This window comes from Teleopsis dalmanni, chromosome X (genome assembly GCF_002237135.1).
Source record: "Teleopsis dalmanni isolate 2A chromosome X, ASM223713v2, whole genome shotgun sequence".
NCBI classification, from domain to species: Eukaryota; Metazoa; Arthropoda; class Insecta; order Diptera; family Diopsidae; genus Teleopsis; species Teleopsis dalmanni.
In genome coordinates, this window is record NC_051848.1 from 68,379,411 (window position 1) to 68,406,653 (window position 27,243).

Genomic DNA, 27,243 nt, shown 5'->3' on the forward strand with positions numbered 1-27,243 from the left:
CAACTTTTAAAATATTTTCGCGGTTTTACGAAAGTCAGCTATTTTTAATAATAAATGTCACTTTTACGTTATACCAACTTATCCATTGATTAAAATTTATCTTTCGCATAACTTCATTTAAAATTTCCCTTAATATAATATGGCGTTTACATTGGCCGAAAATGGCTCATTTTGGTCAAAAATCGAAAATGAGTAGCGAATGGCTCAATCTTGCATATAAAATTTCAAGCTCGAAAATGAGCAATTTTCTCACATTCTGTATGAAAGACGTTCGGATGCATTCCACATATGTTCCAAATGCAAGGGAATCCATTGAACATACCCTAAATGAAAGCTCTTCATGGCATTTTGACAGTTTGAAAAAGCTGTTTTGACATATTTACAAAAAAAGGTAAACAAATGTTTGGTGGTTGAATTTTCTTTAAAACGATGCACCAATTTTTGGAACTTCTACTTCCCAAAAATAAATAAATCGAATCTAGAAATAAGTTTTCAGTTTATATTGTAAGGTTTAAAGGTATATTTAACCTTCCTGTAACATTTTTTTTGGCACAGGCCAAAAATTAAATCAACATGCAAGTTGAAAAATCAGCTGTTTGAAATGAGAAAAAATGAAATACAACGAATGTAAACACTTTCAAATGACTCATTCAGAATGAGCCATTTTCAGCCAGTGTAAACGCCATATAAGGCTATCTTTTTTAATCTCGTTGTAATCTTAAAACTGAGTTTCGTGTGGGAAAACAAATTAGTTTCGCTGAAACAAAGACGAAATTAAGATTTTTGAAATGTTTAGATGTGTCTGGACATAGTATTAATTTCAACTTAAAAAAAATACAATTGATGATCTTATTCAACATCATGTTACAAACTCCAACCGTTATAAGTAATGCTAATCCTTATATCAATTTCTAAAAACTCTGTTGAGTAAACTGATTATACTGAACGTACCCTTGAAATAAATGTCAGAAACGAAATGAAAAACCAAATTGATAAAAAGTAAATTTTTTACTATATATCAGTGCACAACTTCAGTTGTAACAGTACAGACTTGGTTACATTAGACGTCGGAAATTGATTTATATCAAAGACAATGAGTAAAACTGTTATGGATAAATCTGAGTCTTCAGATGAGGAAGATAGTGAATCCCTATCTTTATTTCCCTCACGTCCAATTATTGAGGATGCTGATGAGCTTAAATTTCATCCGGGTTTGTTCTTATTTATATGAATGAATTTATAATTTAAATATATTTCTAATTGGAACTGATATATTAAAGTTTATTGTGTGCATTATCGAATATCACAATGATTGTGTAAGATGTAACATATAACATACTTTAGAATATACAAATATGCATTACATAGTAAACTGTCTACAAGAATTCGGAAATAAAAAAATTACAGCTCTATAGCCTATTCTGTAAAACCATAAGCAATGAGTTCCATAGAGCAATATTAATCTAGCGTTATCACATTTTAAACACCCGAAATGCAAGAAAAAAGTTGACAATTTTTTTTAGTTGTCACTCTATAGTAGTACACATAACCTTAAAATTATTTCCTAATAAACCATGGGTATATGAAAACTAGTTCTAAACCAATTTTTTAAAATTAGATAAAATGAAACTGAATAAAAGTTTAAACCTCACAAAAGCTTTAAAAGTTAAAATGAATTATATTATAAATGAACTATATTTGGCTATGAAGAAATTTTTAATTCTAAATGGATTTCTTTTTGAAAGGTGTTTATCTACAATTTCTCAATACTTCCGAAGTTTATGAGTTACTAGAGCAGATCTATAGTGCAGTGGCGGAAGAAGACGAAGAGTTTAATCAAAGCTTCGTGAAGAACTTTGCCTATTCTAAGCTTTTGCGGAAATACAAGGACAAAAAGTCCATGACAGATATTCGCAAGTAAGTATGAGTATACAAACTAAATCAAGATTTTTTATTAATACTAATCCATTAGCTAGTGGATGTGAAAGTTAGAACAGATTTTAGAACTAGCATTATTATTTTAATTTATGTGCTGTACATATAATTGAATATGAAAAATTTTCTCTCTTTATTCAGGTTCCTTGAAGAAAAAGATCTTCATCCTTATCAAGTAGCTTCGTTGTCTACTTTGTGTCCTCAGTCTGTTGATGAAGCAATTTCTTTAATTCCATCTCTTGAAGAGAAGGATATTTCAGTTGTGAAGGAAATTATTGAAGAGCTGGATCTGAAACATACCCTTTTATAATTTTGAACATTTAACATTATTTGTACTATCTAATGCGAAATGCAGTTGATCAATAAATGAAATAACAAACATTAAAAATTGTCTATTACTTTAAAATAACTTATAACTTAAATTATAAAAGAATTTTTAAATAACGTAGTGCTTATTAATATTTTGCATGATATTATTGCTACTATAGGATATAGTACTGTCTTTACTACCGAACATATTAAGAGCATTTACACTAACAACAACTATGGTTGCGCTACTGCCGGAGCTTATTTCATCAAAAATCAAATTTAAAATATTTTGGAAGTACTTATGGAAGGCATGCACACGAAACCTATTTTATATTTTAAAAAAAAGCAGTTCAAAAACAAAGTCTATGCAACACCTTCAACAACTTTCAATCGAGTGGGTCCGATATGCAAGACATGGTCTTCGAGACAATCTTGTTCGAAAATGTCTTCGAAAACTGTCACTAAATTGTTTGAAAATGTCTTCGAAAACTGTCATACATTTGTATCGATCGGTTTATATGTATGTATCTATGTCTTGAAGACAGCTTCGATGACGGATCGATCCATTTTCTACTGGGTAATGCCTCACTTACCTTCGCATTCAAAGACATTTAGTAAGTGTGTAATAACAAAAAATAGTGGAGTAAGTGTTGTTGTTGTCTGTCCATTCAGTACCAAAAAACTCTACTTAGTCTTCGCTCCCTTCGTACACGTGAACTATGAGCTTTGTGAATATTTGTGATCTGATATTAGAGTTTTTTCTATATGGTCTTGTCCAAGCAAAGCATGTTGCGTTCGCTATAGGTTTGATTGGTGAGTCCACTAACAAAATATTTGTGATCATACACTAAATAATAGGTTCGAGAGTTTATATGTTTGAACAGATATGTTTTTCCCATTACATGTACCTTTTCAGAATTAAGGATTTTTTTAACAGAGGCAAATTACATGTCATATGTTTTTCTATGTTTTTCGTTATAACTCTGTTAGGCTATTTTAACTCAGACGCTTAGACTTGTTGTAGAACCAATTTTTCAGAAAAAACAAATTGCATTTATAAATAAGATAGATTAAAAAGTATTTTAAAGTAATAGAGACAATTTTTAATGTTTGTTATTTCATTTATTGATCAACTGCATTTCGCATTAGATAGTACAAATAATGTTAAATGTTCAAAATTATAAAAGGGTATGTTTCAGATCCAGCTCTTCAATAATTTCCTTCACAACTGAAATATCCTTCTCTTCAAGAGATGGAATTAAAGAAATTGCTTCATCAACAGACTGAGGACACAAAGTAGACAACGAAGCTACTTGATAAGGATGAAGATCTTTTTCTTCAAGGAACCTGAATAAAGAGAGAAAATTTTTCATATTCAATTATATGTACAGCACATAAATTAAAATAATAATGCTAGTTCTAAAATCTGTTCTAACTTTCACATCCACTAGCTAATGGATTAGTATTAATAAAAAATCTTGATTTAGTTTGTATACTCATACTTACTTGCGAATATCTGTCATGGACTTTTTGTCCTTGTATTTCCGCAAAAGCTTAGAATAGGCAAAGTTCTTCACGAAGCTTTGATTAAACTCTTCGTCTTCTTCCGCCACTGCACTATAGATCTGCTCTAGTAACTCATAAACTTCGGAAGTATTGAGAAATTGTAGATAAACACCTTTCAAAAAGAAATCCATTTAGAATTAAAAATTTCTTCATAGCCAAATATAGTTCATTTATAATATAATTCATTTTAACTTTTAAAGCTTTTGTGAGGTTTAAACTTTTATTCAGTTTCATTTTATCTAATTTTAAAAAATTGGTTTAGAACTAGTTTTCATATACCCATGGTTTATTAGGAAATAATTTTAAGGTTATGTGTACTACTATAGAGTGACAACTAAAAAAAATTGTCAACTTTTTTCTTGCATTTCGGGTGTTTAAAATGTGATAACGCTAGATTAATATTGCTCTATGGAACTCATTGCTTATGGTTTTACAGAATAGGCTATAGAGCTGTAATTTTTTTATTTCCGAATACTTGTAGACAGTTTACTATGTAATGCATATTTGTATATTCTAAAGTATGTTATATGTTACATCTTACACAATCATTGTGATATTCGATAATGCACACAATAAACTTTAATATATCAGTTCCAATTAAAAATATATTTAAATTATAAATTCATTTATATAAATAAGAACAAACCCGGATGAAATTTAAGCTCATCAGCATCCTCAATAATTGGACGTGAGGGAAATAAAGATAGGGATTCACTATCTTCCTCATCTGAAGACTCAGATTTATCCATAACAGTTTTACTCATTGTCTTTGATATAAATCAATTTCCGACGTCTAATGTAACCAAGTCTGTACTGTTACAACTGAAGTTGTGCACTGATATATAGTAAAAAATTTACTTTTTACCAATTTGGTTTTTCATTTCGTTTCTGACATTTATTTCAAGGGTACGTTCAGTATAATCAGTTTACTCACCAGAGTTTTTAGAAATTAATATAAGGATTAGCATTACTTATAACGGTTGGAGTTTGTAAGATGTTGAATAAGATCTTCATCAACTGTATTTTTTGTAAGTTGAAATTAAGATTCTATGGATTTTAGAAAATAATGTTTACATATTTTATTTATAATTTTATTTTAAATTTGTAAAAACTGAAGTCTTCTCTCTGCATTTCTCATAACTATTCTTTAATGTTATATTCGGGAAGAATGTGGATATGTGGGAACAGAATTTCATTTATTTTCGTTTATTTTAAGGTTTTCATAATATGATAAACCAGTTTATTAAGAGGTAGTTAGGGCTTGTGATGAGACCACACGTATTATAAATCTTTTTATCCATAATATAAGGAACCATAATGGATTTTGATAAAGCTTCTACGTTAGTAAACAATATCTTTGTTAGAACACGGTTTTTCATTTTTTCGGTAAACAGTCAACTGCTTCTGTCTTTAAGCATTTAGCTTGCTCAGCTGCTTAGCAATACTATTTAAGTTTAAAGCCAAAAAAGTTGTTATGTATCTAATAACCATATTATTCTTTTGCCAATTTCATAGCATTGAGATCAACAGGAAACTGCGGTGAAGTTATTACGAGTATATAGGTATCTGAAATTTTTTACCCCGTAGTACAGTAATTTTGTTAGGTTCACTTGATTCTGTAGGAAACTGGATAAATTATAAGATATAAGATATTTCTGAGGCTTTTTAATTAATTGTTGTTTAAAACATGTAGTGTAGTGTAATTATGAATTGTAACATTGAAATATGTTTTATATGTATATACTTCTTGATTTCTGTCATTTTCTATAAATATATAGAATTTGAAAAGTTCGAGAGTCGATGATATATTGTATCGTGAATGGTAAAATAATAATTTAAACATATTTTAAAGCTCTGCATATTTTTACATTTGTTATACGATTTTATTTCAAATTTTCATTTATTTTGTAAAAAAAAATATCAAATGGAGTTTAACCGCTAATGTTTCATGTAACTTCAAACATAACCCGTTTAGCTCAGCAACTTAAATTTAACATTATTTTGCACTTAACGAAGTAATTGTAGAAATTAATTTGAATGTTAATTAAAATTTATATGACTCAATTTGAAATCAGAACACTACAATTCTTGGTGCATGTGACCTAATGTTTGGCATGAAATCGTGCTTTAGGCTCTGCAAATTTGATTGAAGTCACGATTGACTGCATACGAGTACAGAATTGAAGTTAAAACTAAATTTGCAGTTAAAAAATTTTCAGTATAACAACATTTTTAATTATTTAAAATTGATGTAAACACACTAGTACATTCCACTTCTAAAAGGTTCCAAATGCACTAGTATCTGTAGAGCAATAGAGCAAAGTAGAGTTGAGTAAACGAACAAGTGCATGCACAGCAATTATCATTATGATAGTCCACTTTAGATTCATTTCGAAAACATATGAAACGTAATTATCTGCATATACATTGTGACCGAAAGGTTTTCGGAAATTCTCATTTAAAATTCGCGCGCTGTATATTTTTCGATATTTTAAGTTTATGTAGTTTGGCAGCACTGTCGTTAATTACTATGCCAAAAATGAGCGCGATCTGTCGGACAGTTCGTTTACGGCAGCTGTTGAAACCAGTTCACCTCAGTAGTGCGTTGCGAAAAAAACAATGGAAAAAAATATTGAACAAAGAGTTTGCATCAAATTTTGTTTTTCGAACGAAATTTCGTGTGCAGAATCGTTGCGAATGCTACAAAAGGCTTATGGGGAATCAGTTTTATCGAAAACTCAAGTTTATGAGTGGTACAAAGCCTTTCAGGACTGTCGTACGACCGTCGAAGACATGCCGCGTTCTGGACGACCTTCGACCTCTACCACCGACGAAAACATTGAAAAGGCAAAGGAAATCGTGTTCAAAAATCCTCATGTGAGTGTTAGAGAGATAGCACGAGAGCTAGGCATCGGTCGTGAGATGGCTCGTTTGATTTTGGTGGACAATTTGTGTATGCGACGTGTCAACGCCCGGCTTGTTCCGATTCACCTCAATTTGTTCAACATTATCAACGATTTTAAGGCCAAACATTCAATAAATACCATCGAACAGCCACCGTATTCACCTGATCTTGCACCGTGTGACTTTTTCCTGTTTCCCAACCTCAAATTACCACTCAGAGGAACGCGTTTTGAATCCATAGAAGACGTAAAACAGAATTCGCAGAGGGAACTCAAAGCCATACCGGAAAGCGCCTATAAAAAATGTTTTGATGATTGGAAGAAACGTTGGCATTTGTGTATCGCTTCTAATGGAGCATATTTTGAAGGAGATAAAATAAATATTGATGAAGGTTAAGAATTTTGCGTTTTATTTAAAATTTCCCGAAAACTTTTCGGTCACAATGTATACTATTTATTCACTATTTATTTATAAATGCTGATTTACTGATATGTCCTTAAAAATGAAATATAATTATATGTTCTAGTAAATGACAATTATTTTACTTTGAAGTATGAAATTCTCCCTCACAAACAATCAAATCCTCCTGCCTCCCTCACATCATATCGCACTCGCACTAAAAAGAATTATTGAAAATAAAACTTTAATCTCAACAATTATTATAATTTGTTTACATTTTCAAAGAAGGTTCAAAGAAGTCACATCTTTGAAGCTGCGGAATAATGCTATATAATGTATAGGTATATATATATAATATAATATACTATTTCTGTATATTATTTCATATAAACTATAGGTAAATAACTATATACAGTCTCTTTCATATATAGAGAAAAAACTGAAAAATATCGTAAGAAAATTCCAAACTCTTCTTTCCAATAAGCTAATCAAAAAGAATTCGTTAACTTATTGCGGCATTTCTAACGGTCCACACAGCGTTAAAGAACTTCAAAGATCCAGCAACTTATTAAGATACTCTGGAAAAAAACGCTCTAACTCTGAAAAATTTCCTTCTAAGGAAGGAGAATTTTTTTTCCTTCCTTGTAACTACAGCAGGATTCATTAAGGTGTATAATTAATTTTCACTATTTTCGCTATGTTTTATTTAATTCTTTTATACATTCATACCGCTCATTTAATTTTTTCTTAGATCCAAATTGGCATTTCCTATTACACCTTCATCATTTTGCGAAATATATGGGTCTATCACATCTGTGTACCTATTCACGAACATTCTATTCTATCTTCTATTAACGTCTCCCTAAGGATGCTGGTCTATATATTTCCTTAAAGACTGGAAAGTCTCCTGTTAGGAAGTCTATCTTTACTTTTTACTGATAACTAATAGAAAAAGAAACTCACTCACAATATTTAAAACATAGCGCTGGAAGTAACCTTCTGATTGCTAGATTAACTATGAAAGAAGTTATCATACTTTGGCAAAATGCACGAATACCAATAAAAGAACAAAAACATTGCATAAATAAATTAGAAAACCTACATCAAGAATGGAGAAGTTTGCAAAAACATTCTAATAGAAGAAACTTAAGAGATCAATAAAAAGAAGCAAAATTCACAAAACGATTAGAGGCCCTATTCGATATGACACGCGTAAATATACTTGAGATGTTAACAATAGAAGACGATAAGAACTTTTAAATAAATCAACGACGGGAAGGTCCACCCGGTTATATGTATGGCGTATATTACGAAGAAATTCGAAGAGACACAAGAAGTGAAGAAAAGACTCGAATACTTTTACAAAGAAGAGAACGCTGCATGCGACAAATAAACGAATTAGGTAAGTATTCCTTGCTTGATCTTCTAGAATAGAAATTAAATTATTGTTACATTTTGATTAGAAACTGTGTCATTGCCGATATCAACAGATAGTGAACATTTAACCAGTGATAACGAAATTAATAAAGAACTTGATACCGAAATTAATTTTGAAATGGCGGTTACACCTAGACTACGCAAAAGAGAAAAAGGAAATTTAGAAACTGTAGATCAGAAAATTGCAGCTGCCTTTAATGCTTACAAAATTAGTGATCGTAATGCTGTTCATCTCATTATCACCATAATTAATTCATTAAGACATGATCCAAATAGTTTTATTTTGAACCAAAATTCCATACGCATTCTTCGATAAAAGCTGCGATCACAAAGAGTAGAAGACTTAAAAAAGCAGTTCAAAGTTTGTGAGCTAAATGCAGTTTGTGTGCATTGGAATGGAAAATACCTACCAGCTTTAGAAAGGAAACAAAATGAGGACCGCCCACCTATTATAATCGCCCATCTATATAATTGAACAATTATTTGAAGTATCTGCACTGAAAAATGGTACCGGAAGAGCACAGGCATCTACTATTTGTAACTCAATTTTTGAATGGGATTTACAGGATCACGTGCAAGCTTTTAGCTTTTGACACGACAACAGAAGCCCAAATGTTAAATGATTTCAAAGATTTTAAGAGTTTTTACCAAAAATTAACGTTGATATTTTCACAAATGCCTTAGAAAATGTAAGAAAATAAGAAAATCATTGATCACTGATGATGTGGTACGAATTACAAGTTTCCGTTATAAGTTTCCTTTTTCGTAAGGATAACCAACCAATAGATGTTTATAGGAAACTTCTGGAACTTGCATTAATATTTCTAGGAGAAAAGCCGAACTGCAGCATAAAGTTTGGATCTCCTGGGGCTATACATCATGCAAGAAGGATGGCGAAAGCCATATATGCATTAAAAATATTTTTATTTAAGAAAGTTTTCACAATGCTGCGGAAATCTTCTTCATTCATTCCTAAGAGGTGGTTTAGTGGGTTCAAGTCTATATTCATACCAATTATAGTGACCCGTCATTTACATATGGAATTCGCCTAAACGCATACCTAGTAGATTCTGATTAGTATTGTGCGTTAACTATTACTGAACTCAGAGCTTGAATTTTATCTGCAATTTTCACTCAAAATTTGATAGATTTAATTATAAAGAAATAGTGGGCAATCGAACCTTACACTTTAAATTTTATACTCTTTGTTTAACGTAAAAAAGCAGTTTCTCTGGTGAAATCTTTCGGTTCCATTTACAAAAATGATTTCCATACAATTGTATGCAATATTGACGAGGCATGCCCTCGCCTTCTTCGATTGAATAACAAAATACGGTACGGCTGACATTTGTTGTTATTGCAACAGGCGCTCGTTTTTAACAATGACAGATCAATGTATCAAAAGTTGTTATTTATTTTCTTTGCCCGCAATTTTAATTCAGCTTTTATTCGATGCCACTTTAAAAATCTGCCACATAGTAGCAATAGGAGTAAAAATGCCAACTCAACGGTTCAAATAGTAGCAACCGTTACAGTCACAATTACAGTCGCAGTCACAGTCACAGTCACAGTCACAGTCACAGTTACAGTTGGAATGGCAGTTGCAGTTGGAGTTGGAGTTGGAGTTGGAGTAACTGTGCTTTGTGCTTAAGTCTATTAAAGTAAACGAATCAATGCATTTTCCACGAACCTACAAATTTAACTACAAAATATTGTATACACTTTTATCTCCATAAATGTTTTCTCACGTGCAGGTGTGTGTTCACGTATTTCGAGCACTGCAAGCACATGTATTTTTCTGAATTCTCATGCAAATGGAAAGTGGGATTTGTATGCTATTCAATTGTAATGCGCCTAAAAGCTCACTTGACATGCAATGGAAATGTTTCGTTAAGCCATGCGTGCGCTGATTTCAATTGTCGATGACAACCATTAGATACTCAATGTCGAAAAACTTCAACCCATCCACTCATGCACACACTCGCACTCACACCCGCACTCGCATTCACACCCGCACTCACACTCACACCTTTGTGCATCTCATACTCATACTCCTACTCATCCTACTCGATATACACATGCCCTTATTTGTTTGTATTTATGAGTGCGGAGCATGTATGCCTGTATCAATGTTTTCCTACTCGTACTTTATTGCACTTGTAAACGCGGCTTGCACTGCAGTTGTAGTCGTAGTTGCGCCTTTGTGTTGCTGTGTTGGTGTCTTGATGAGCGCTCTACTGATATTTTAATATAGTGGAAGCGTGCGCCAGGATAAGTGCTCCTACTTAATAACTAGGTTTTCGCTTTTTAAGAGGTTCATGTTGGCTATTACATTATTAATTGAATGTTTTACAGCAATAACATGGAATTTTGACTTGCTCCTCTATATTTGCGTATAATTCAGTGAATTACAATTTTATGACCTCAAATTTATTCCGAGTAAAGTGCCTCACTCGTTAGCTTATGTGAGGTAATACAGAGAAGTATCTTATTAAACGATTAGTTTTGAAACGTTTAAATTGGATTTACATTCTATATCAAAAACAAAAAAAAAATAGATTTATAGAAAATACAATAATTAGTGATTTAATTAGGAGCTTCTGTGATTAGTCTGACAATTACATCAGACAATAAGTTCAGAGGACGAATATAGATGGTGCTGCCAGCAAAAAATCTATATTAATTCAAAAAGTGACTACCTTTTATAGTTTATACCTATTTGAAGTAAACTGTTGTAATTTCCAAATCACGAGAAAACTTTAAATATAGCTATTTTATTATAACAACGGTTTATAGGATGATATATGGATGATATTGATGTTATTGAACATCTACATGAATTTACGAAAATGGCCCAGCACAGTTTAAGTGAAAAATTTGTTGTCAATTTGACGTTTAGTCCAGTAAGAAAATAGTCTCGCACAGTTTATGTCAAAAATTTGATGCCAACTTGACGTTTAGTCCTCAATTCAGTGAAGCTTAACTTTAATTTTTACAAGAAGGACAACATCTGAATATCGTATATTGATGAAAGTCTATTTTTTATAACATCGATTAATAGGATGAAATGCAGATAATTCTATTTGCGAGAATCTATACAAATTTCAAAAAATGGCCACCTTTGCAAAGTTTCTATCAAAATTTTGACACCAATTTGACGTTTAGTTTCGAAGTCAGAGAGGTTGAGTGAAAGTACTTTTGTAATATTTAAAATATAACAAAAATCTGAATATCTTATATTAATAAAACACTATTGGGTGAAAGCCGCCCAAAGCGACCAAAGACGCAGCAGTTGGCTGGCAAGGTTATGGCGTCTGTATTTTGGGATGCGCATGGAATAATATTTATCGACTATCTCCAGAAGAAGACCATCAACAGCGACTATTATATAGCGTTATTGGAGCGTTTGAAAGACGAAATCGCAAAGAAACGGCCTCATATGGCGAAGAAAACAGTTTTGTTCCACCAAGACAATGCACCGTGTCACAAGTCGATGAAAACGATAGCAAAATTGAACGAATTGAGCTACGAATTGCTGCCGCACCCACCGTGTTCTCCAGATCTAGCCCCCAGTGACTACTGGCTCTTCGCAGACCTCAAAAAGATGCTCCGTGGTAAAAGATTTGGCTCAAATGATGAAGTAATCGCCGAAACTAACGCCTATTTTGAAAGCAAAGAAAAATCGTTTTACAAAGGCGGTATCGAAAGATTGCAAAAGCGTTACAATGATTGTATTTCCCTAAAAGGGGACTATGTTGATGAATAAAAACGAATTTTGGCAAAAAAATGTGTTTTAATTAGTTAGTCACACACATTATTGAACGAAGTGTTAACAACGGTTCAATTGATTGATGGTACCGTTATTAAAAATCTTTACAAATTTAAAAATACGGATTTCTGCATATAGTTGATGTCGAAATTTTAATGTCAATCTTATGTTTAGTTCTCACGTTTGTGAAGCTAATTTTTAATTTTTAGAAAAAGGGAAAAAACCTAGCAATTGGTTAAAAGTACCATATTAAATATTTATCAGTGAACTGATAACTTTTTAGATAACTAAAGAGGCACTTACATACCAAACAATGAAGAGCGTGACCTACCGACTTTAATGACTATTCCATAAAACATTAATATATATATATATATATATATGTTAACGCTCGCGAATTTTCGAATCCGGCCCCTGCGTTTTTTTCATTGACGGCAGAATAATGCGATTTTATTCGATCAGCTTATTGCCACCAAACGGGAAAAGTCCCGTTTGGCTTTCGTAGTTCTTAACTGCAAGAAAGAAGCTTGTTCACTTTCTTTTGGGCTATTGAAGCAACTACACGTGATTAAAAACTTGGTTTTATTTTGAAAGAATTATTAACTTATTTATTAAAAATAATCAAAAAAAAATCATTGATCTGCTGCTCTTCTTAAAATAAAGTAGATTTCACACTCACAAAGTGTGTTCGTATTGAAATTATGAAAAATATAAAATATCTTCCCTGTGTAGTCAATAAAAAGTTGTGAAAATAAAATATAACGTTATTAAAACTAATAGTTAAACAAAGCAAATAATGTTTCTTATGCAAATGCCTACATTTATTGTTTTTCCTTTTTTATTTTGTTTACCATATTTTGCTTTATAGAAACCTTTTAGGCTTGCTCGCCGTTTTTATGAATGGTCATAAAAATTGGTATTATCACAGAAACATGTTGAATCAAGCTTAATCTTTTTCCTATTATGCTGCCAACTCGCATTTAGCACGCATAAATAGGCGCTTTGCCATAAGTTGTTATTGAAAAAATGGCAAAGAATAATAATTCGCCTAAAAGTAGAATAGAAAATAGAAATTTTTAAGGCCACATTTCGTATGCCATTTTGAAAAGATCTACTTAGCCTAACCAATTGTTATGATTATGGGTGTAAGACTCATTCATTTGCACATGAGTGTACCCAAGAGGGCAATTCACGTGAACAAAAGCTAAACGCAAATAAGTGAATAATAACAAAACCAAAAACAAAAAAAATAGATAAACACAATACACTAGCAAACCGTTTTTCAGCCTTTTATACGAGAACAACAACTCCTCATACGGCAAGAGATATTAAAAATAATTCCCGCATATAGAAAATGATGCTCCAAATATTTATTCTGAGGAAATTTCATTTTGTTTAAATAGTTGTTACATTTCATATCTTCAATAGCCTCTTACATTATTAAAGCCCTTGGCCATGGTTAAAGAAGGAGAGGTAGAAAAATGAAACACCAGAACAAAGTGTGTATTTTTTGCCATAATCAGGATGTCATCACAGTAATAGTAATATCGCATAATATAATGCATTAAATAAAGTCAAATATTTGCTAAATGAAATTACTTTTTTTATTATATATATATATAAAAATATCAGGCATGATAGCCATCTAGGTGTTCCAGGCAGGCAAACTAAGATCATCGGTAGGTTCCTACATGTCATTTCGCCCGAAAATCAACAGTGATCTCTCGTCAGTCCGAACTATAGAAGCAATGGTTCCTCAGGGATCGCCACTTTCCCCCACTCTCCAAAACATTTATACATCTGATATTCCAATGTTAGGTCCCTCGACCCTGGCGTTATATGCTAGCTACACGCGTATGCTATATTCGAATAAATGTGCTCTCAACATAACCAACACACTTCAAGAGCATATAAACCTCATCCTGGAGTATTTTCCAGAAATGTCAAAATAAAAAGTGAAGCCACAATCCGTCGAGAGTGACAGTGAGAGATATAGTAATAAACCTGAAGGATAGCATTAAATATCTCTATATCACGTTGGACAAACGATTCACATGGCTTAAATATGTTCAACTGAAAAAAAGTAGCTGTGCCAAAATTCTTCAACACCTCCAACCACTATTCAAAAATGAAAATCTCAATGCTAAGAACAGGAAGCTGATATATAACCAACTAATTCGTCCGTCACTTCTATATGGATGTGTAGCGTTTAACAAAGCCCCAAACACTACTATTCGTCAATTAGAAATTGTACAAACGCCAGGTTCTAAGAAGACTTTTCAAGGTACCATGGTACATTAGGACGAATGACATCCTCAGGGAGGATCAAGATTGATCCGATCAAAAAATGCATAAAGGATAGAGCCCTGAAATTATTTATGAAAACTGACAGACTTACCAACACCGCGTTATCGAATCTTCAAAATGTTTGAAGGCTCCTCAGGGAGGTATGCAGATCTGAGGTCAATTGTTGCTTAGGCTGATGAAGTGATAAACAATAATCCAGTCAAGGCGAAGAGAGGAGTTTTGAATATACCTCGAGTAAAGGAAAAGTAAAAGTGCTCAAGTGCACTAGCTCAAAGAGCTTCAACATAATAATAAGAACGCTCCTGAAATATATATAATGCATGGAATATTATCAATATTTATTATTAGGCAAAATGTATTATTGAAGAAAAATAAATTTTAAGTTTTCTTATGTATGTAAAGTAATAAAATGCTTTACTCACCTTTTAGATAATATTTTATCTAATTTTGTAATGAAATATCTAACACAATAAATTATCATTTAAATAAGATTGCATTCTTAGTGAGGAACAATATTTATTTTAACGTTTACAGAAGAAAGTAATTCGAATATAAAATAAAAATTCTTGTTTTGCTTTTAGTTATATTTTGAAATTTAAAAATTGTCCTTTAAATTCATAAAATAAATATTTATTATTAACATGCAATCATCACACCCATTTACTGTATTCAATCCTTTGCGTATGGAGGCATTGTTCGTTGTTTGTTCAAGCCAACATCCCACCATTCAAAGGTTTCAACATGTTCAATTCCAACTTCAATTGATTTATGAAATACTTGTAGAGATAAAAAGTGATGATATTTTACATGAGTGTGTAATTTTTCATCATAAGTGACATGTATGTCCTTAATTTGATTATGATATCGAGCTTCTTCCTCAGTGACGCAAATGCAATTCCAGGGCGCCCAAGGTTCACTTCGAACCCAACGTGGCAATCTACACAAAAATATTTCATTTAAAAATGGAATGTTATGTTCGATTTTTCAAGAGCTAATTTCTATTTTATATTGGAAATAATACAAAACATAAATGCGAGCATATTTTATAGTATGAATTACCTTAATATTCGTAAATCGTTGTTCAAACTAAGTATCGATCTGCCATGCCATATTTTTTCGATAATATAACGTATATCATCAATCTGCATTATAAAGGCTAGAGAGCCCGGTGTATGTCTTAATTTCTCATCGCGGTGCATGGCGCGTAGAACGGCTTTAAAGAACATTGTATTTCGGCCAGCAAGCTATATTATAGATTAAAAATTAAATTAATTAATTTAAAATATTTATTATCTAACATATAAGTCATACTAACGTTCACAGACTGGCACTTCTCGCAAGAAGTAACTTGTTCTTTGCGAACGCTTAAACTGAATTTGCTAAGCGGCTTAACCTTTGAACAAACTTCACACAAGTGTTTTGGAATTTCTAGGAAAATAAATATTTGAAATATTGAGAAAATTAGAGATCTAAAGCCGATCCAAAAAATATTATTAATATTAAAAAATATTAACATTAAATTGCCCAAACTATTTAATGTTTATAAATAAAATAAATGCAAATAGTCTCAAATCCGATGACAGTTTTAAAGTCGGTTTTGTTTTTTCAGAATTTTAGGAATTTTTGGAATTCGTAAAATTAGGAACCCTCCTGGTAAAGGCAAAAGCGAATTTGCCGAAATACGTATTAAAAATGTACCAAAAAATAACGATCGGAATATGAGCTAAAATTCTGAAAAAACAAAACCGACTTTAAAATATTTTCGGCATAACAATTCAGAAAGTAAAAAACAAAATGATGATGAGAGTTGTTTTTAGAAATAAATAAATATAATTTCAATAATCACGTTCTGAGTTCACACCATGCTGGAAACGTTCAATGAATTTTTCAGAAAATTTTTTGTGCTTTTTTTTATTATTATTAAATAATAAGCTATAAATTCACGCCGACCTAAAAGATCTATTGCGCGCCTAATGACCCAACTAAAACAATTCTAGACTAGTAATAAATATCATAATTGTTATGTGATTAATTTAACCTATTTAATTTGTGACTATGATCCCATTTCCAAGGTAGTCAAGTCTACGTCTATCCGCCGTTGGACAGTTACATAGAACATGTTCTAATGTTTCCATCTCCTCATGACAATGTCGAACGGAATCACTTTCTATCGCACTTATATTCTTCATGTGATAATTGAGTCCTGTACAGTGTCCTATAAGAAATTCAATGTAGAGTTTAATATCGTTTTTGCGAAGGTTAAGTATAGCATCAACTTTGATGTGTTCAGGATCAAAAAACCTTGTTTACTGCCGCATGCCTGTTTGGGCTCTCCTGTATTCAAGTAGATTTCGTTTCTCTCATTCACATATTAAGTTATTTGTGAAACTATTTGTCACCCCGCAGAAGGCCTCTGGACCAAAGAAAACCGTACATGCACCTTTCTTTGCTAGGATGTCTGCCATTGCATTGCACTTATGTCCCGGTGCACATATAAGAGTAACAATGTTCCTCGATGCTAGAGTAATGAGGAGTTGAAAACATTCGTAGACCACCTTTGATTGGAATGAAGAGTTTCCTAAAAATTTTAGAGCTACTTGGCTGTTGGCTGCTTGGCGTGCCCATTAAATTGCCTTCTTTAAGATTACATAGATAAGGAAGCCTTAGTGTGGCACTCGTCGCAGTCCTTTTAACCATAAGGTATAATGGAGTGACTCCAGCAAACAGTGCTAGGACATAAACATTGCTAAGGACCATTTTAGCCTTTGTCCGAACTTCCTTTGACCATTATGCTAAGGAAACAGAGGTGATTATTTTGGTACTATTACGGTCTTGTACGACCAAGTCATCATTTTTGGTTATTTTTTTGTGTTTAAAATAGCGCTTAATCCTTTTGGTATCGAAGCGATGTTCTCTCATCTTTAGTTTTAGTTTGAGGAATAACCAAAAGTCATACGGAACCAAATCAAGTAAAAAAGGTTAAGAACAATAAAAATCACAATTTCGTTGATCGAAAAGTCAGATTTTGTGCGATGTTCGGCTTTCAATATTTCAACTAAATCGATTCAATTCCTACTGAATAATTAATAGGCCGGTTAACGAATTTGCTTGGCAAGTTAAGACAGTCACGCAAATACAGTGACTTATGGTGTTTTACCATAAGTTCTTCATATAATATCCTATTAGGTTAATATGTTTTTCATCTAAGAGATGATAAATAGTTTTCTGTATACAATTTTTAGTTCCTTTTATTATAATATTTTGTTTAAGAAAAAACTGTCCATAAAAATTCATTACAGTGCTTACCTTCCGTTTTTGGATCACTATAGGTTCTTATTAGTTCCTTGAACAAAAAATTTAAACGTCTATGTAGTGTGTAAGTATTATTTACTTTTATTCGAGTGTGTTTTAAAATATTGATTTCCCGTTCCACTAATTCAAAAAGCTATAGATGTAATTACAAAAAAAAAAAATTTTGCTTTAACTAGGCATAATTATGTGAATTGTATTATATTTGAATTTAACCTCTGCAAGTTTCTTGAAATGTTTTTCACGACCGAGCATCCTCTTTACTTCGGTCAAAATTTTGATTCGTTCTTTCATTTGTGTAGGTCTCTTCAATTCAGCGAGCATGTCATTCAATAATTTTGCGCGTTGAACTCTTAACAAATACAGATCCACTTTCAAATCTTAAAAGAAATTTGTGAGTCTAATCAGCCACATAACATAAATAGACCTTTTTACCTTTATAACTTATAAATTGCACTGGATCTCCCAGTTTTGCTAAATTTCTTTCATCAAGTACTTCTTGCCTTTTCTTTACAGCCAAAACTCTACGTCGATCAAGCTCTACAAGCATACGCGACTCAGCAGAAAGCAATTCAATGAGTTCAGCAATGCGACTGGCTCCATGACGAAGGCTATTAATTCGATCAACCTCGGCTGTTCTCCATTTGAAAACTTCATTGTAAAGTAACTCAAAATGTTCTTGGCTATATGGAAATTTTTTTAATCTCTCTATACGTGCAATTAGTCTTCTTTGTTCTTTATAAAAATCGCTTTCATATTTATCAAAATTTCTTCGAAGTCGGCTAATAATAAAGAAATATATTATTAAATTTTTTTTTAGTATAAAACAAAAGAAGAAGTTATTACCGTAGTTCCTGTCCAACCCACTTAAAGGTTGCCTTCATATTAAGCCGACGGAGGTAATGCTGCATTACAGTAATTCGTTCTATACGCCTTTCTGCTCTCTTCATCTGATAATAGGTTATGTATTTGGTAGGAATTATAATTGCATCTTTATCTGACGAGATAAACCGAACATTAACACCATCTAACCAACATTGCGATGCTTTATCATGCATGGTGTCCTGTAGAAAATAAATTAAATTAAAGATATTAAATTAAATATAAAATTTTGAATTAAAAAATGTTAAATTAAAGGACCTCAGGGAATCAGGAAAACGTACATTTACAGTTTCTGCATAATATTGCGTTTGAGTATCTACGCTGTAGTAGTATCTTCCAACCCATTTGGTGGCCGTGTTTGCTGGCCCAGTTTGAGTGAAAGCCTCCATATATATTAAACCTTAAAAGCAAATCATATTATAATAAAGAAATTGTTAATAAATAAAATCAATTACTTTAACATATACATTGTTCTGATGAAATATAATATCTCGAATTTTGAGTACGATAGAATAGAATAAAGATATAGGCTTGAACATACAACTACGACTTAATTAGATTTTATTACTGCCCTAAGTAATAAAATATAATGTTTTCAATATTATTTCGAAACCAAGCGCAAAACCACCAAGTGAAAGGCGGCGGACAATTCAAACCCCAACAAATATGGTTTGAAAAAGTTAAAAATGACGATTCAAAACTCATTGTTTATAAATAATTTATTTTGCAATGCCAAAATTCTTTTTTCAAGAACAAAGTATTAAGAATCAGAAAAGGCAACTAATGTTTTAAATCTAAAAATAATTTTTACTTATGTACGAAAATCACTTGAGTACAAATTATGGGCCGTTGTGATATCACATATGAGACATAGTCCGTTTAGAAATAGTCCGAATTGAAGCATCAGCTGAAAGTTAAAAGTCTCAAGCATCAAGCACATGAACAACGTCTCATTGAGAAAACGACATTTTCGCATGCAAGTCAATGGATGCTAATCTAATAAGTCTTAATAATTGACTATATTCCTATATTTTGAAAGACGTCAGTTCTTCCAGATCAGTAACAAAATAAGTCCCAAAGAAAAACAGTTAGACGTTAGTTCCACACAACACCAAAACCAACTTCTTTATAAATTTATTATTTATTATACAAATTTTGTCGACAATATATACTTTTTAGTGTTAAATGTTTACGCTTGTAATAGACAGTAGTGGCCCTCATATAGGTACATAGACATACAATTATAATAGAGATACAATTTAGATTGTCAAATTACCTGTTCTTGTGTCTTTAAAACTACATAATTCTGGTTTCTCTATTGCTTTATTTGCGATTTCAACCACAACTTTCAATGGCGTACCATCTTCTCTACACATACATGGTACATCGACGTTTAATAACTCTGGTAGCTTCTGTTTCCTGTAAACAAAAAATTTTGTTGCCTTAGTCGAAATTGTGGATAAATAGCGACTTAATCAATTAATAAAATATCATAAAATATACAATTATTTAACCTACCATTAGATATATTCTTATACTTATATTATTTGTTCAATACTTAAATACTTACGTGTTATAAATGTTCAAGTCCAGTATTGGCAATTCATCCATGGAAGTGGCATTCGGTAGCGGCCTCACCTGTAATTGAAATTTGTGTATGCCGAATTCATTTGGTTTAGTTTTAGAAAATGGTAGTTTATTATTCATTTCTTCGTCGCCTTGCCACAGTTCAAGACATAATGCGGGCACTTCGAATTTTCTTCCTAGATCTTTTTTAACACCCAGAACAGTCATAAAACCGGGATATGCGTGAAAGAATCTTTTTTTATCCGGCAAGCGGAATTGTGCATTTACACGTGGCCTGGGCATTTTTTCTTATTATTAAAAAAAAATAAGAAATGATTAAAAAAGGTTTTTGTAAGAAATTAATTGCTTAAATCGTTTTCACATTAATTTTAAAAATTTATGTAGAAGTTTTTACATAAAATATCAAATTTTAAATCTTTTATAAATTGATAGCAAAATGATTAAAATATCAAACATTTTCAAAGCATGCTTGGTTTCTTAAAGAATTGTTGTTGCTTTACTGCCATCATCGAGACAGCTTACTTATTTAAGAACACTTCGAGAAAAGCTGCGAGTCCGTTACGGCCATAAGTATAATTCTATAAAAGATTTAAGGGTTATAGCTCAATCAACTTGAGGTAAATGTGTGGAAGATTGAATCAAGTAATTGTTTTATACTCGTTGGGACCTAAGTTAATGGAAGCAATAGATTAAATTTTGATTCAGAATTTTGTTAGTAGTTCCGGATATTTTTTACACAGAATATATAGTATCTGATTAATTCTGTTCAGGAAACATGATAAGTAATTATAAATATTTTATTCATTATCTCCTTAATCGTAAGTCTATAGAATTAAACAGTAGGCAATTAGCCACTTTAATTACATATTCACGGAATTCCAACATACATTTATGCATCTGATGACATAGATCTGATGACATATTTATTGATGTATCAAAGGTGCGTCAATAATTTGCCCTAAGATATTATTTTTAATTTTTTAAACTTTGTTAACATTTGCGATACTTGATGAGCCTCGAATATCTCTCCAACCTCAAAAAAGGAACGCACTTTATTCAAATAGTTTGAATGGAAAACTTCCCATAATAAGAGCAATAAAACTTTAAAACAAAATTATTTACAAGATTTTTGAATGCCAATTCAAAACAAGGTTTAGAGGCCTAGTTAAAAAAACAGATGAAACTTTCTTCAAAATTTTTGATCCTTTAAAAGAACATCAATTTTGATGTTAGAAGAAAAAAACTTCAGCTAGATGAGTGTTTTTATCACAGACAGTGGTAGGGTCTACTTTGAAAGTAATGTCTTAAAAAAATAAAACAAAAGAAGTGTTCTGGAAAAAGAGATGATTGAAGAGCGACTGACGTTCTTCGTTTGTGCATGTGCAAGTTGAACAAAAAAAATAAAACCAATTTCAATAGGATTCCTACTTACATATATTAGGAATAACAGGGATCATATCTTATTTGAAAAAAAAACCCACATCATTCATGATAATGAATCAAATGAACTACTCGGAACTGTGGACTCGAAATAGAGCAACGTCAATATAAAAGTAAAGTATACTGAAGCTGACGCTCTTAGTACGAGCGTCAATTAATTTGACTAAAAAGTTATAGATTTGAGGAATAAAGAGTACTACTAATCGTGATTTTTATCATCATCGTAAATTCCTTTAACTCATTACGGACCTTATGGACTCAATATTTGTTAAACATGAACTTGATGTACCCGAAAACTACGCGCCAGTCGACAATATGGATTTTCGTATTATTCGCATTACGAATATTTTAATCTTAAACGTTTAGCTGCATGGCTATTTGAGATATATTTTTGTATCTAAAATCACTTACGATAATTAATTACAGGCACGAAACAGGTTTTAAGCAGGGCTTACTGCCAGTGTGACATCTAAGCTTATTGCTGATCAGTTCCTTGGAAGTTTCTGAGCGACACTGTATTATATGTGCTACTTGGCCATACCGATTCATTGCAAGAATTTAAACATATCCACGAGATCTGAGCAACTATACTTCACTAGGAATGTAGGAATGTATATTCTTATGGAAGAGGCAATAAAACTCTGTAAAGTAGGTTCTATACTACTTTTTATTGACGCAACAGAGCTTAAAGACCTACTCTAAGCTCAGAAGGGGCCCAATAGACACGACGGTCGCAGTGCTACATCCCCTAACAATAATAGTAATAATACTTCACTAAATTTCAAGTTGTGACTTGATGCGGTTTCTGTCGTGTGATACGAAGAGCTAAAAAGGTTTAGAATTATTTTTTAAGAGAGAACCAGGATCTTATCGTGACTATGTACTGTTATGCATAGTTCAATTTTTCCAACAACAACAACTGTTTCCATCATACATTATACACTGCTTGCAGTTTTTTTCGTTAGTATAATTAATATAATAAAATTTACATCTCTAATGTGGATGTTTCAAGAGCCAAGCTACTCTCATAGATGTAATGGCATGAGAATATTATAATTCACCAAAAATTTTTAGTCCAATTGCGATCAGAGAAATCGGAATCATTCCAACAAATTTTATTCAGTTTAATAATCTTTTAATAGAGAATTTAAAATAACATGTTACCTAAACATAATGTCGTTGTATTGAACCAACACTATATATTCATGTAAGCCGATTAAGCAGTCATCTAGAAGTCGATCAAGCAGTCAAGTATTAACAGTAATAGTAAGCAGTCGATAGTAGGCAGTCCATAGTAAGTCGTTAGTAGTTGCACTTAGTATTCAGCAGTCGGCAGTCAAGGAGTTTGGTCGTGTATATTTAATCATATACTTTATATTATTCAATTATTAACCTTAATAAAGTATTATAAATTTTTTATAGTCATTTGAGCTTATCTTTTACATTCATATAAAATACATATATATCGTCCTAGGGATTTGAATCATAATTTCGAGTAGTTTCTATACCGAATTTAGAGTATTGTTGACTCTAAACAAAAAATTAAGAATTAGGTCATATGTTAATGTTCGCTCGCACCTATTATTTAGTAAGCAGTTTGTGCAAATTAAATAGGTAATAAATTAATTTAAGTTATTATTGTATATCTTGCATTATAAAAGACAAACAAATTTCAAATAAAATCAGTATTTGACTTTCAATCAATGCCTCATCAATTATATATTCTTTCCTCCCATCACAGGTGAGGAACATTATATATTGTTAAACTGTACATCATTGTTCAGTTTAACAAAGAAAGAAGAAGAAGAAGATATATTATCTATATTTAGAGTCCAAGATGTCCAAATGAATATCGTTCCATTTTATTACTGCCTTATAACACAAGCCTAGTCACCATTTTTGTGCATCATCTACTTTGTTAGTATAATTGATTTCAAATACTTTGATAGTAGTCCTTTTGTCATATTAAATTATATCTTCATCAATTTGAAATATTGCACGAAACTTAGGTCTTTTTCTTATATAAATCGTTCATATATGAATAGAAACATTCCAGACATTCCCAATTTTCACCCCAGAAGCTTAAATTATTGAACCATCGTAATTTTATTCTATTCTATCAGAGGCAAAAGAAGAAACAAAGGAGAACTGTAGTAGTAGTTCGATTTAATCCTATCTGATACAGAAGAAGCTAAAATTATTAAACTATAGTAGCATAATTCCATCATATTTGAGGCTAAAGAAACTAAAAATTTTAAGCAGCAAGAGTTTAAGAGCTACAATGAACGAACTATAATTGCTCAAATCTGTTCTATCTGAGACTAAAGAGACTTAAATTATTGAACCGTAGTTGATCAATTGTATGCTATCTGCGGATAAACAGATTACAAATTCTGAACCGTAGTTATAATAATTCTATGATATCTGAGACTAAAGAGACTAAAATTATTAAACTGTAGTAATTCGATTTTATACCATCTGAGGTTGAAAAGACAAAAATTATGGAACCTAATAGTTCAGTTCTTTACTATTCTCGAGGCAAAAGAAGTTGACATTATTAAAGTCTAAGGTTAATTCTACACTATCCGAGGCCAAAGAAGATATAATTATTAAATAGTCTTAGTTCAATTATGCACCATCCGAAGAAGTTAACATTATTGAACCGTAGTATGTTAGTTCATTTCTATTTGTAGTAGAAATGTATTTCTTGTTTAATATAAGATAATTTACTTAATAAGAGAAAAATGTATTAAAAAAAAGAAAATATTCTGATGCTGTTTATAGTTCCTCTGACGTCTGTGTTATCGTTATTATGATGCCATTACCACCACAATTTACCTTCTGTACAACAGTTAAAAAGGCTAAAAATATATTTCAAATGTAGCATTCAAATATTTTTATTAAAGTGGAATGATCGTAAAAAACATGTTCACTCAAACGGAAATTCACAAGTTTGTAAGAGAACTTAACAAACTTACACAAAAGCAAACACGGAGCAAGGACATGTTGGGATATGTGAGCCATGAAGCATTTTTCAAAGGAACACAAACAGAAGAAAATGACATATGCAAAATTGTAAATAAAACAAAATCAAATTTACCAAAATGCACGAATTGAAATACAAAAACGTTGTACTTGAATATTTGGATGCTTGGAATTACTTGTATCTTACTGCAGCAAATGTATATGAAATATAAAATACACAAAATGCTAAAATTCTGGAAAACATTATGAATTTTGAGCAATCTTCATTGCTTCTGATTCTGATTCGGATTCGGATTCAGACTCTGCTCCTGTTTTGCTATTGCTTCTGCTGGTGTTCATCTGCTTGTATTTCTATTGCTTCTTTTGCTAATAGTTGTATTATTTTTTGTAGCTGAGCTCCAAGATAATGTAATATAAAAATATCCTAAAGCTATGATTTATGGCAGCCGCAACAGCAGCACTAGCATCAGCACTAGCACCAGCACCAGCACTAGCACCACTAGTGGAATCTGCTGCTCTAAGATGTTACATCATGTCCAACAACGGAGTGCACAGACACTCTACATTCATAATAAAATCCTTTGCATACTTCTCGTTGTAAGTGCTTTACTACAGCATGTACGAATGTAAAGAACAAGTGCTTTATGGCCAAAATAAAAAAGCTAAATTTATACAACAGCGAACTAAACAAATACCTATGGAAATTGCATTGACTGGACATTAGGGAATGTAAGTTGCACCAAACCTTACTTTACTCCCGAGCCTAACATAGAATGTCTTATGTATTTTTTCATATCAGCGCTAGGATGCATGAGTTTTGGAGGATTGATTGAGTGTGTGGTGATGCACAATTTTAATGAATCTACTTATCTAACACCACTTTGTAATCTCTGGTCATTTTCTAAAATTATTAATTTTGAAAATATATATAAATAATTGTATTAAAGAGTTGATTTGTAGAAAACTCAGCAATTGAACTACTTAGCAATAGTTGGGTTCTTCATCTGTTTGGAAATTTTTTAATCTGTTTGGAATTGTAAGTGCATACACATATCTTTAAATAGCTGATAAATGTGCAATTGAGAAAAAATAAATAATTAAGCACCGTTCTGTGCAATGAAATGAAAAAATAACCAATGTAAATTTAACGATGAATTTATGGAGATTTTGTGCTGAATGTGGTGCTTTTCCAGATGATATATCATATAAGAATGGCTAGTATAAGTTCGCAAAAGCCAGTTCTAATCAGTGAACAGTATTTAACTACAAAATCATATAGTATTCTAGTAAAGCTATATAACGACACGGTTTTGTTGTCTTTGTGCTTTACTGGAATAACCTCAACCTTGCCAGAATGGTCACGATAAATTTCAAAAGGATTTTTCGTTCAGTTTTGTCTTGATAGACGATTTAATCGAAATTTAAAACTGCCTGAATTGATACGGTATTAAAGAAAAGGTTGAATAAAAATTCGAATTCGTGAAATCTTGAGACGAGAGCTCTGACATGTTCGTGGCATGTCATTTTAATTTATGTTAACATAAGTAAATAAGAGAATAACTATTTATTTGATAATTATAATTATTAAAATTTTTTTTTTTTGTAATAAGCTATTGCATTTAAAAACGAAAAAGTTGGTGTGGTATATAATTTATTTAACGCTTTTCAGAATACTTACAAGGATGTTAGATAGTCTACGATATGCTGTGGATCTCTGCTTCACATGGTTAGATAACCTCTTCAATTGGAACGTTACAAGTGTTTGGATTGAGGCGACACCACGCTTAATACTAAGATCACCATTTAGATCAGTATAACGAAGATACCAAAGCTCGTTTATGACATATTTCAGAATATTGTTATGCCATGTTGGATGCAATAAGCACTTGGTTGAACACCTGCTTGTAGAAGTGTATATGTAGATAAGGCAGCTTGCAAAACCATGGACGAATAAATACTTCTTCCTGACGTACAGATTCAGTTGAGCAAAGTATCCACAATCCCAACAAAGTATTCATTGGCATCATAGTTTGGGCTTTGTGTTATTTATGTTTAATGGCAGACATTGTAATCTATTGTATGTGAAGTTAATATATATTGTTTTTTTTTTTAATTTTATACGCCACTTACTTGTCCATTCAAAGATTAAGGAGATAATCTCAAAGTCAAAATTTGCTGATTTATTTTCCAACTACTTAACCGTCTACAAAAGTTATGGAAACGCAGTGATTTTCTATGAGTATATTATGTGCAAGTGGTATATAAGAAAGAGACATAAGCTCACATTTATATCATATGTATATTTAAGTAAATGATTTTATTCCCTAAGTTACTGATAAGCTTAACATTGGTTGGCATATAACCTTACAACAACAACAACGAAATGAAACGATATAATAAAAGAAGAGCAAAAA

The 27,243-nt window shown here is 31.6% G+C and overlaps 3 protein-coding genes across 4 annotated transcripts; 1 reads left to right on the top strand and 2 right to left on the bottom strand.

Moving 5' to 3' along the window:
* Window positions 1-1,011: 1,011 nt before the first annotated feature.
* Window positions 1,012-2,310, top strand: LOC119661943 (DNA-directed RNA polymerase II subunit Rpb4-like). The gene is made up of 3 exons (XM_038071462.1): window positions 1,012-1,211; window positions 1,746-1,917; window positions 2,077-2,310. The coding sequence occupies exons 1-3, from the start codon at window positions 1,094-1,096 to the stop codon at window positions 2,243-2,245; spliced, it is 459 nt and encodes a 152-aa protein (XP_037927390.1). The 5' UTR covers window positions 1,012-1,093; the 3' UTR covers window positions 2,246-2,310.
* Window positions 2,311-3,357: 1,047 nt separating this feature from the next.
* LOC119661942 (DNA-directed RNA polymerase II subunit Rpb4-like) lies at window positions 3,358-4,656 on the bottom strand. The gene is made up of 3 exons (XM_038071461.1): window positions 4,457-4,656; window positions 3,751-3,922; window positions 3,358-3,591 (listed from the first exon to the last, which is right to left on the bottom strand). Exons 1-3 carry the CDS (start codon window positions 4,572-4,574, stop codon window positions 3,423-3,425), a joined length of 459 nt encoding a protein of 152 aa, XP_037927389.1. The 5' UTR covers window positions 4,575-4,656; the 3' UTR covers window positions 3,358-3,422.
* A 10,546-nt stretch (window positions 4,657-15,202) lies between these two features.
* LOC119689827 (IQ and ubiquitin-like domain-containing protein) lies at window positions 15,203-27,124 on the bottom strand. 2 transcript variants are annotated; one of them, XM_038104742.1, is made up of 13 exons: window positions 26,960-27,124; window positions 26,803-26,901; window positions 26,508-26,727; window positions 20,388-20,691; window positions 20,094-20,236; window positions 19,099-19,217; window positions 18,782-18,999; window positions 18,371-18,717; window positions 18,152-18,315; window positions 17,933-18,071; window positions 15,942-16,054; window positions 15,686-15,870; window positions 15,203-15,563 (listed from the first exon to the last, which is right to left on the bottom strand). In XM_038104742.1, the coding sequence occupies exons 4-13, from the start codon at window positions 20,684-20,686 to the stop codon at window positions 15,296-15,298; spliced, it is 1,995 nt and encodes a 664-aa protein (XP_037960670.1). In that variant the 5' UTR covers window positions 20,687-20,691; window positions 26,508-26,727; window positions 26,803-26,901; window positions 26,960-27,124; the 3' UTR covers window positions 15,203-15,295. The 2 variants fall into 2 exon arrangements, with proteins under 2 accessions (XP_037960670.1, XP_037960671.1); XM_038104743.1 differs by lacking the exons at window positions 26,508-26,727; window positions 26,803-26,901; window positions 26,960-27,124 and having other exon boundaries at window positions 20,388-20,755.
* Between the last annotated feature and the right edge of the window lie 119 nt (window positions 27,125-27,243).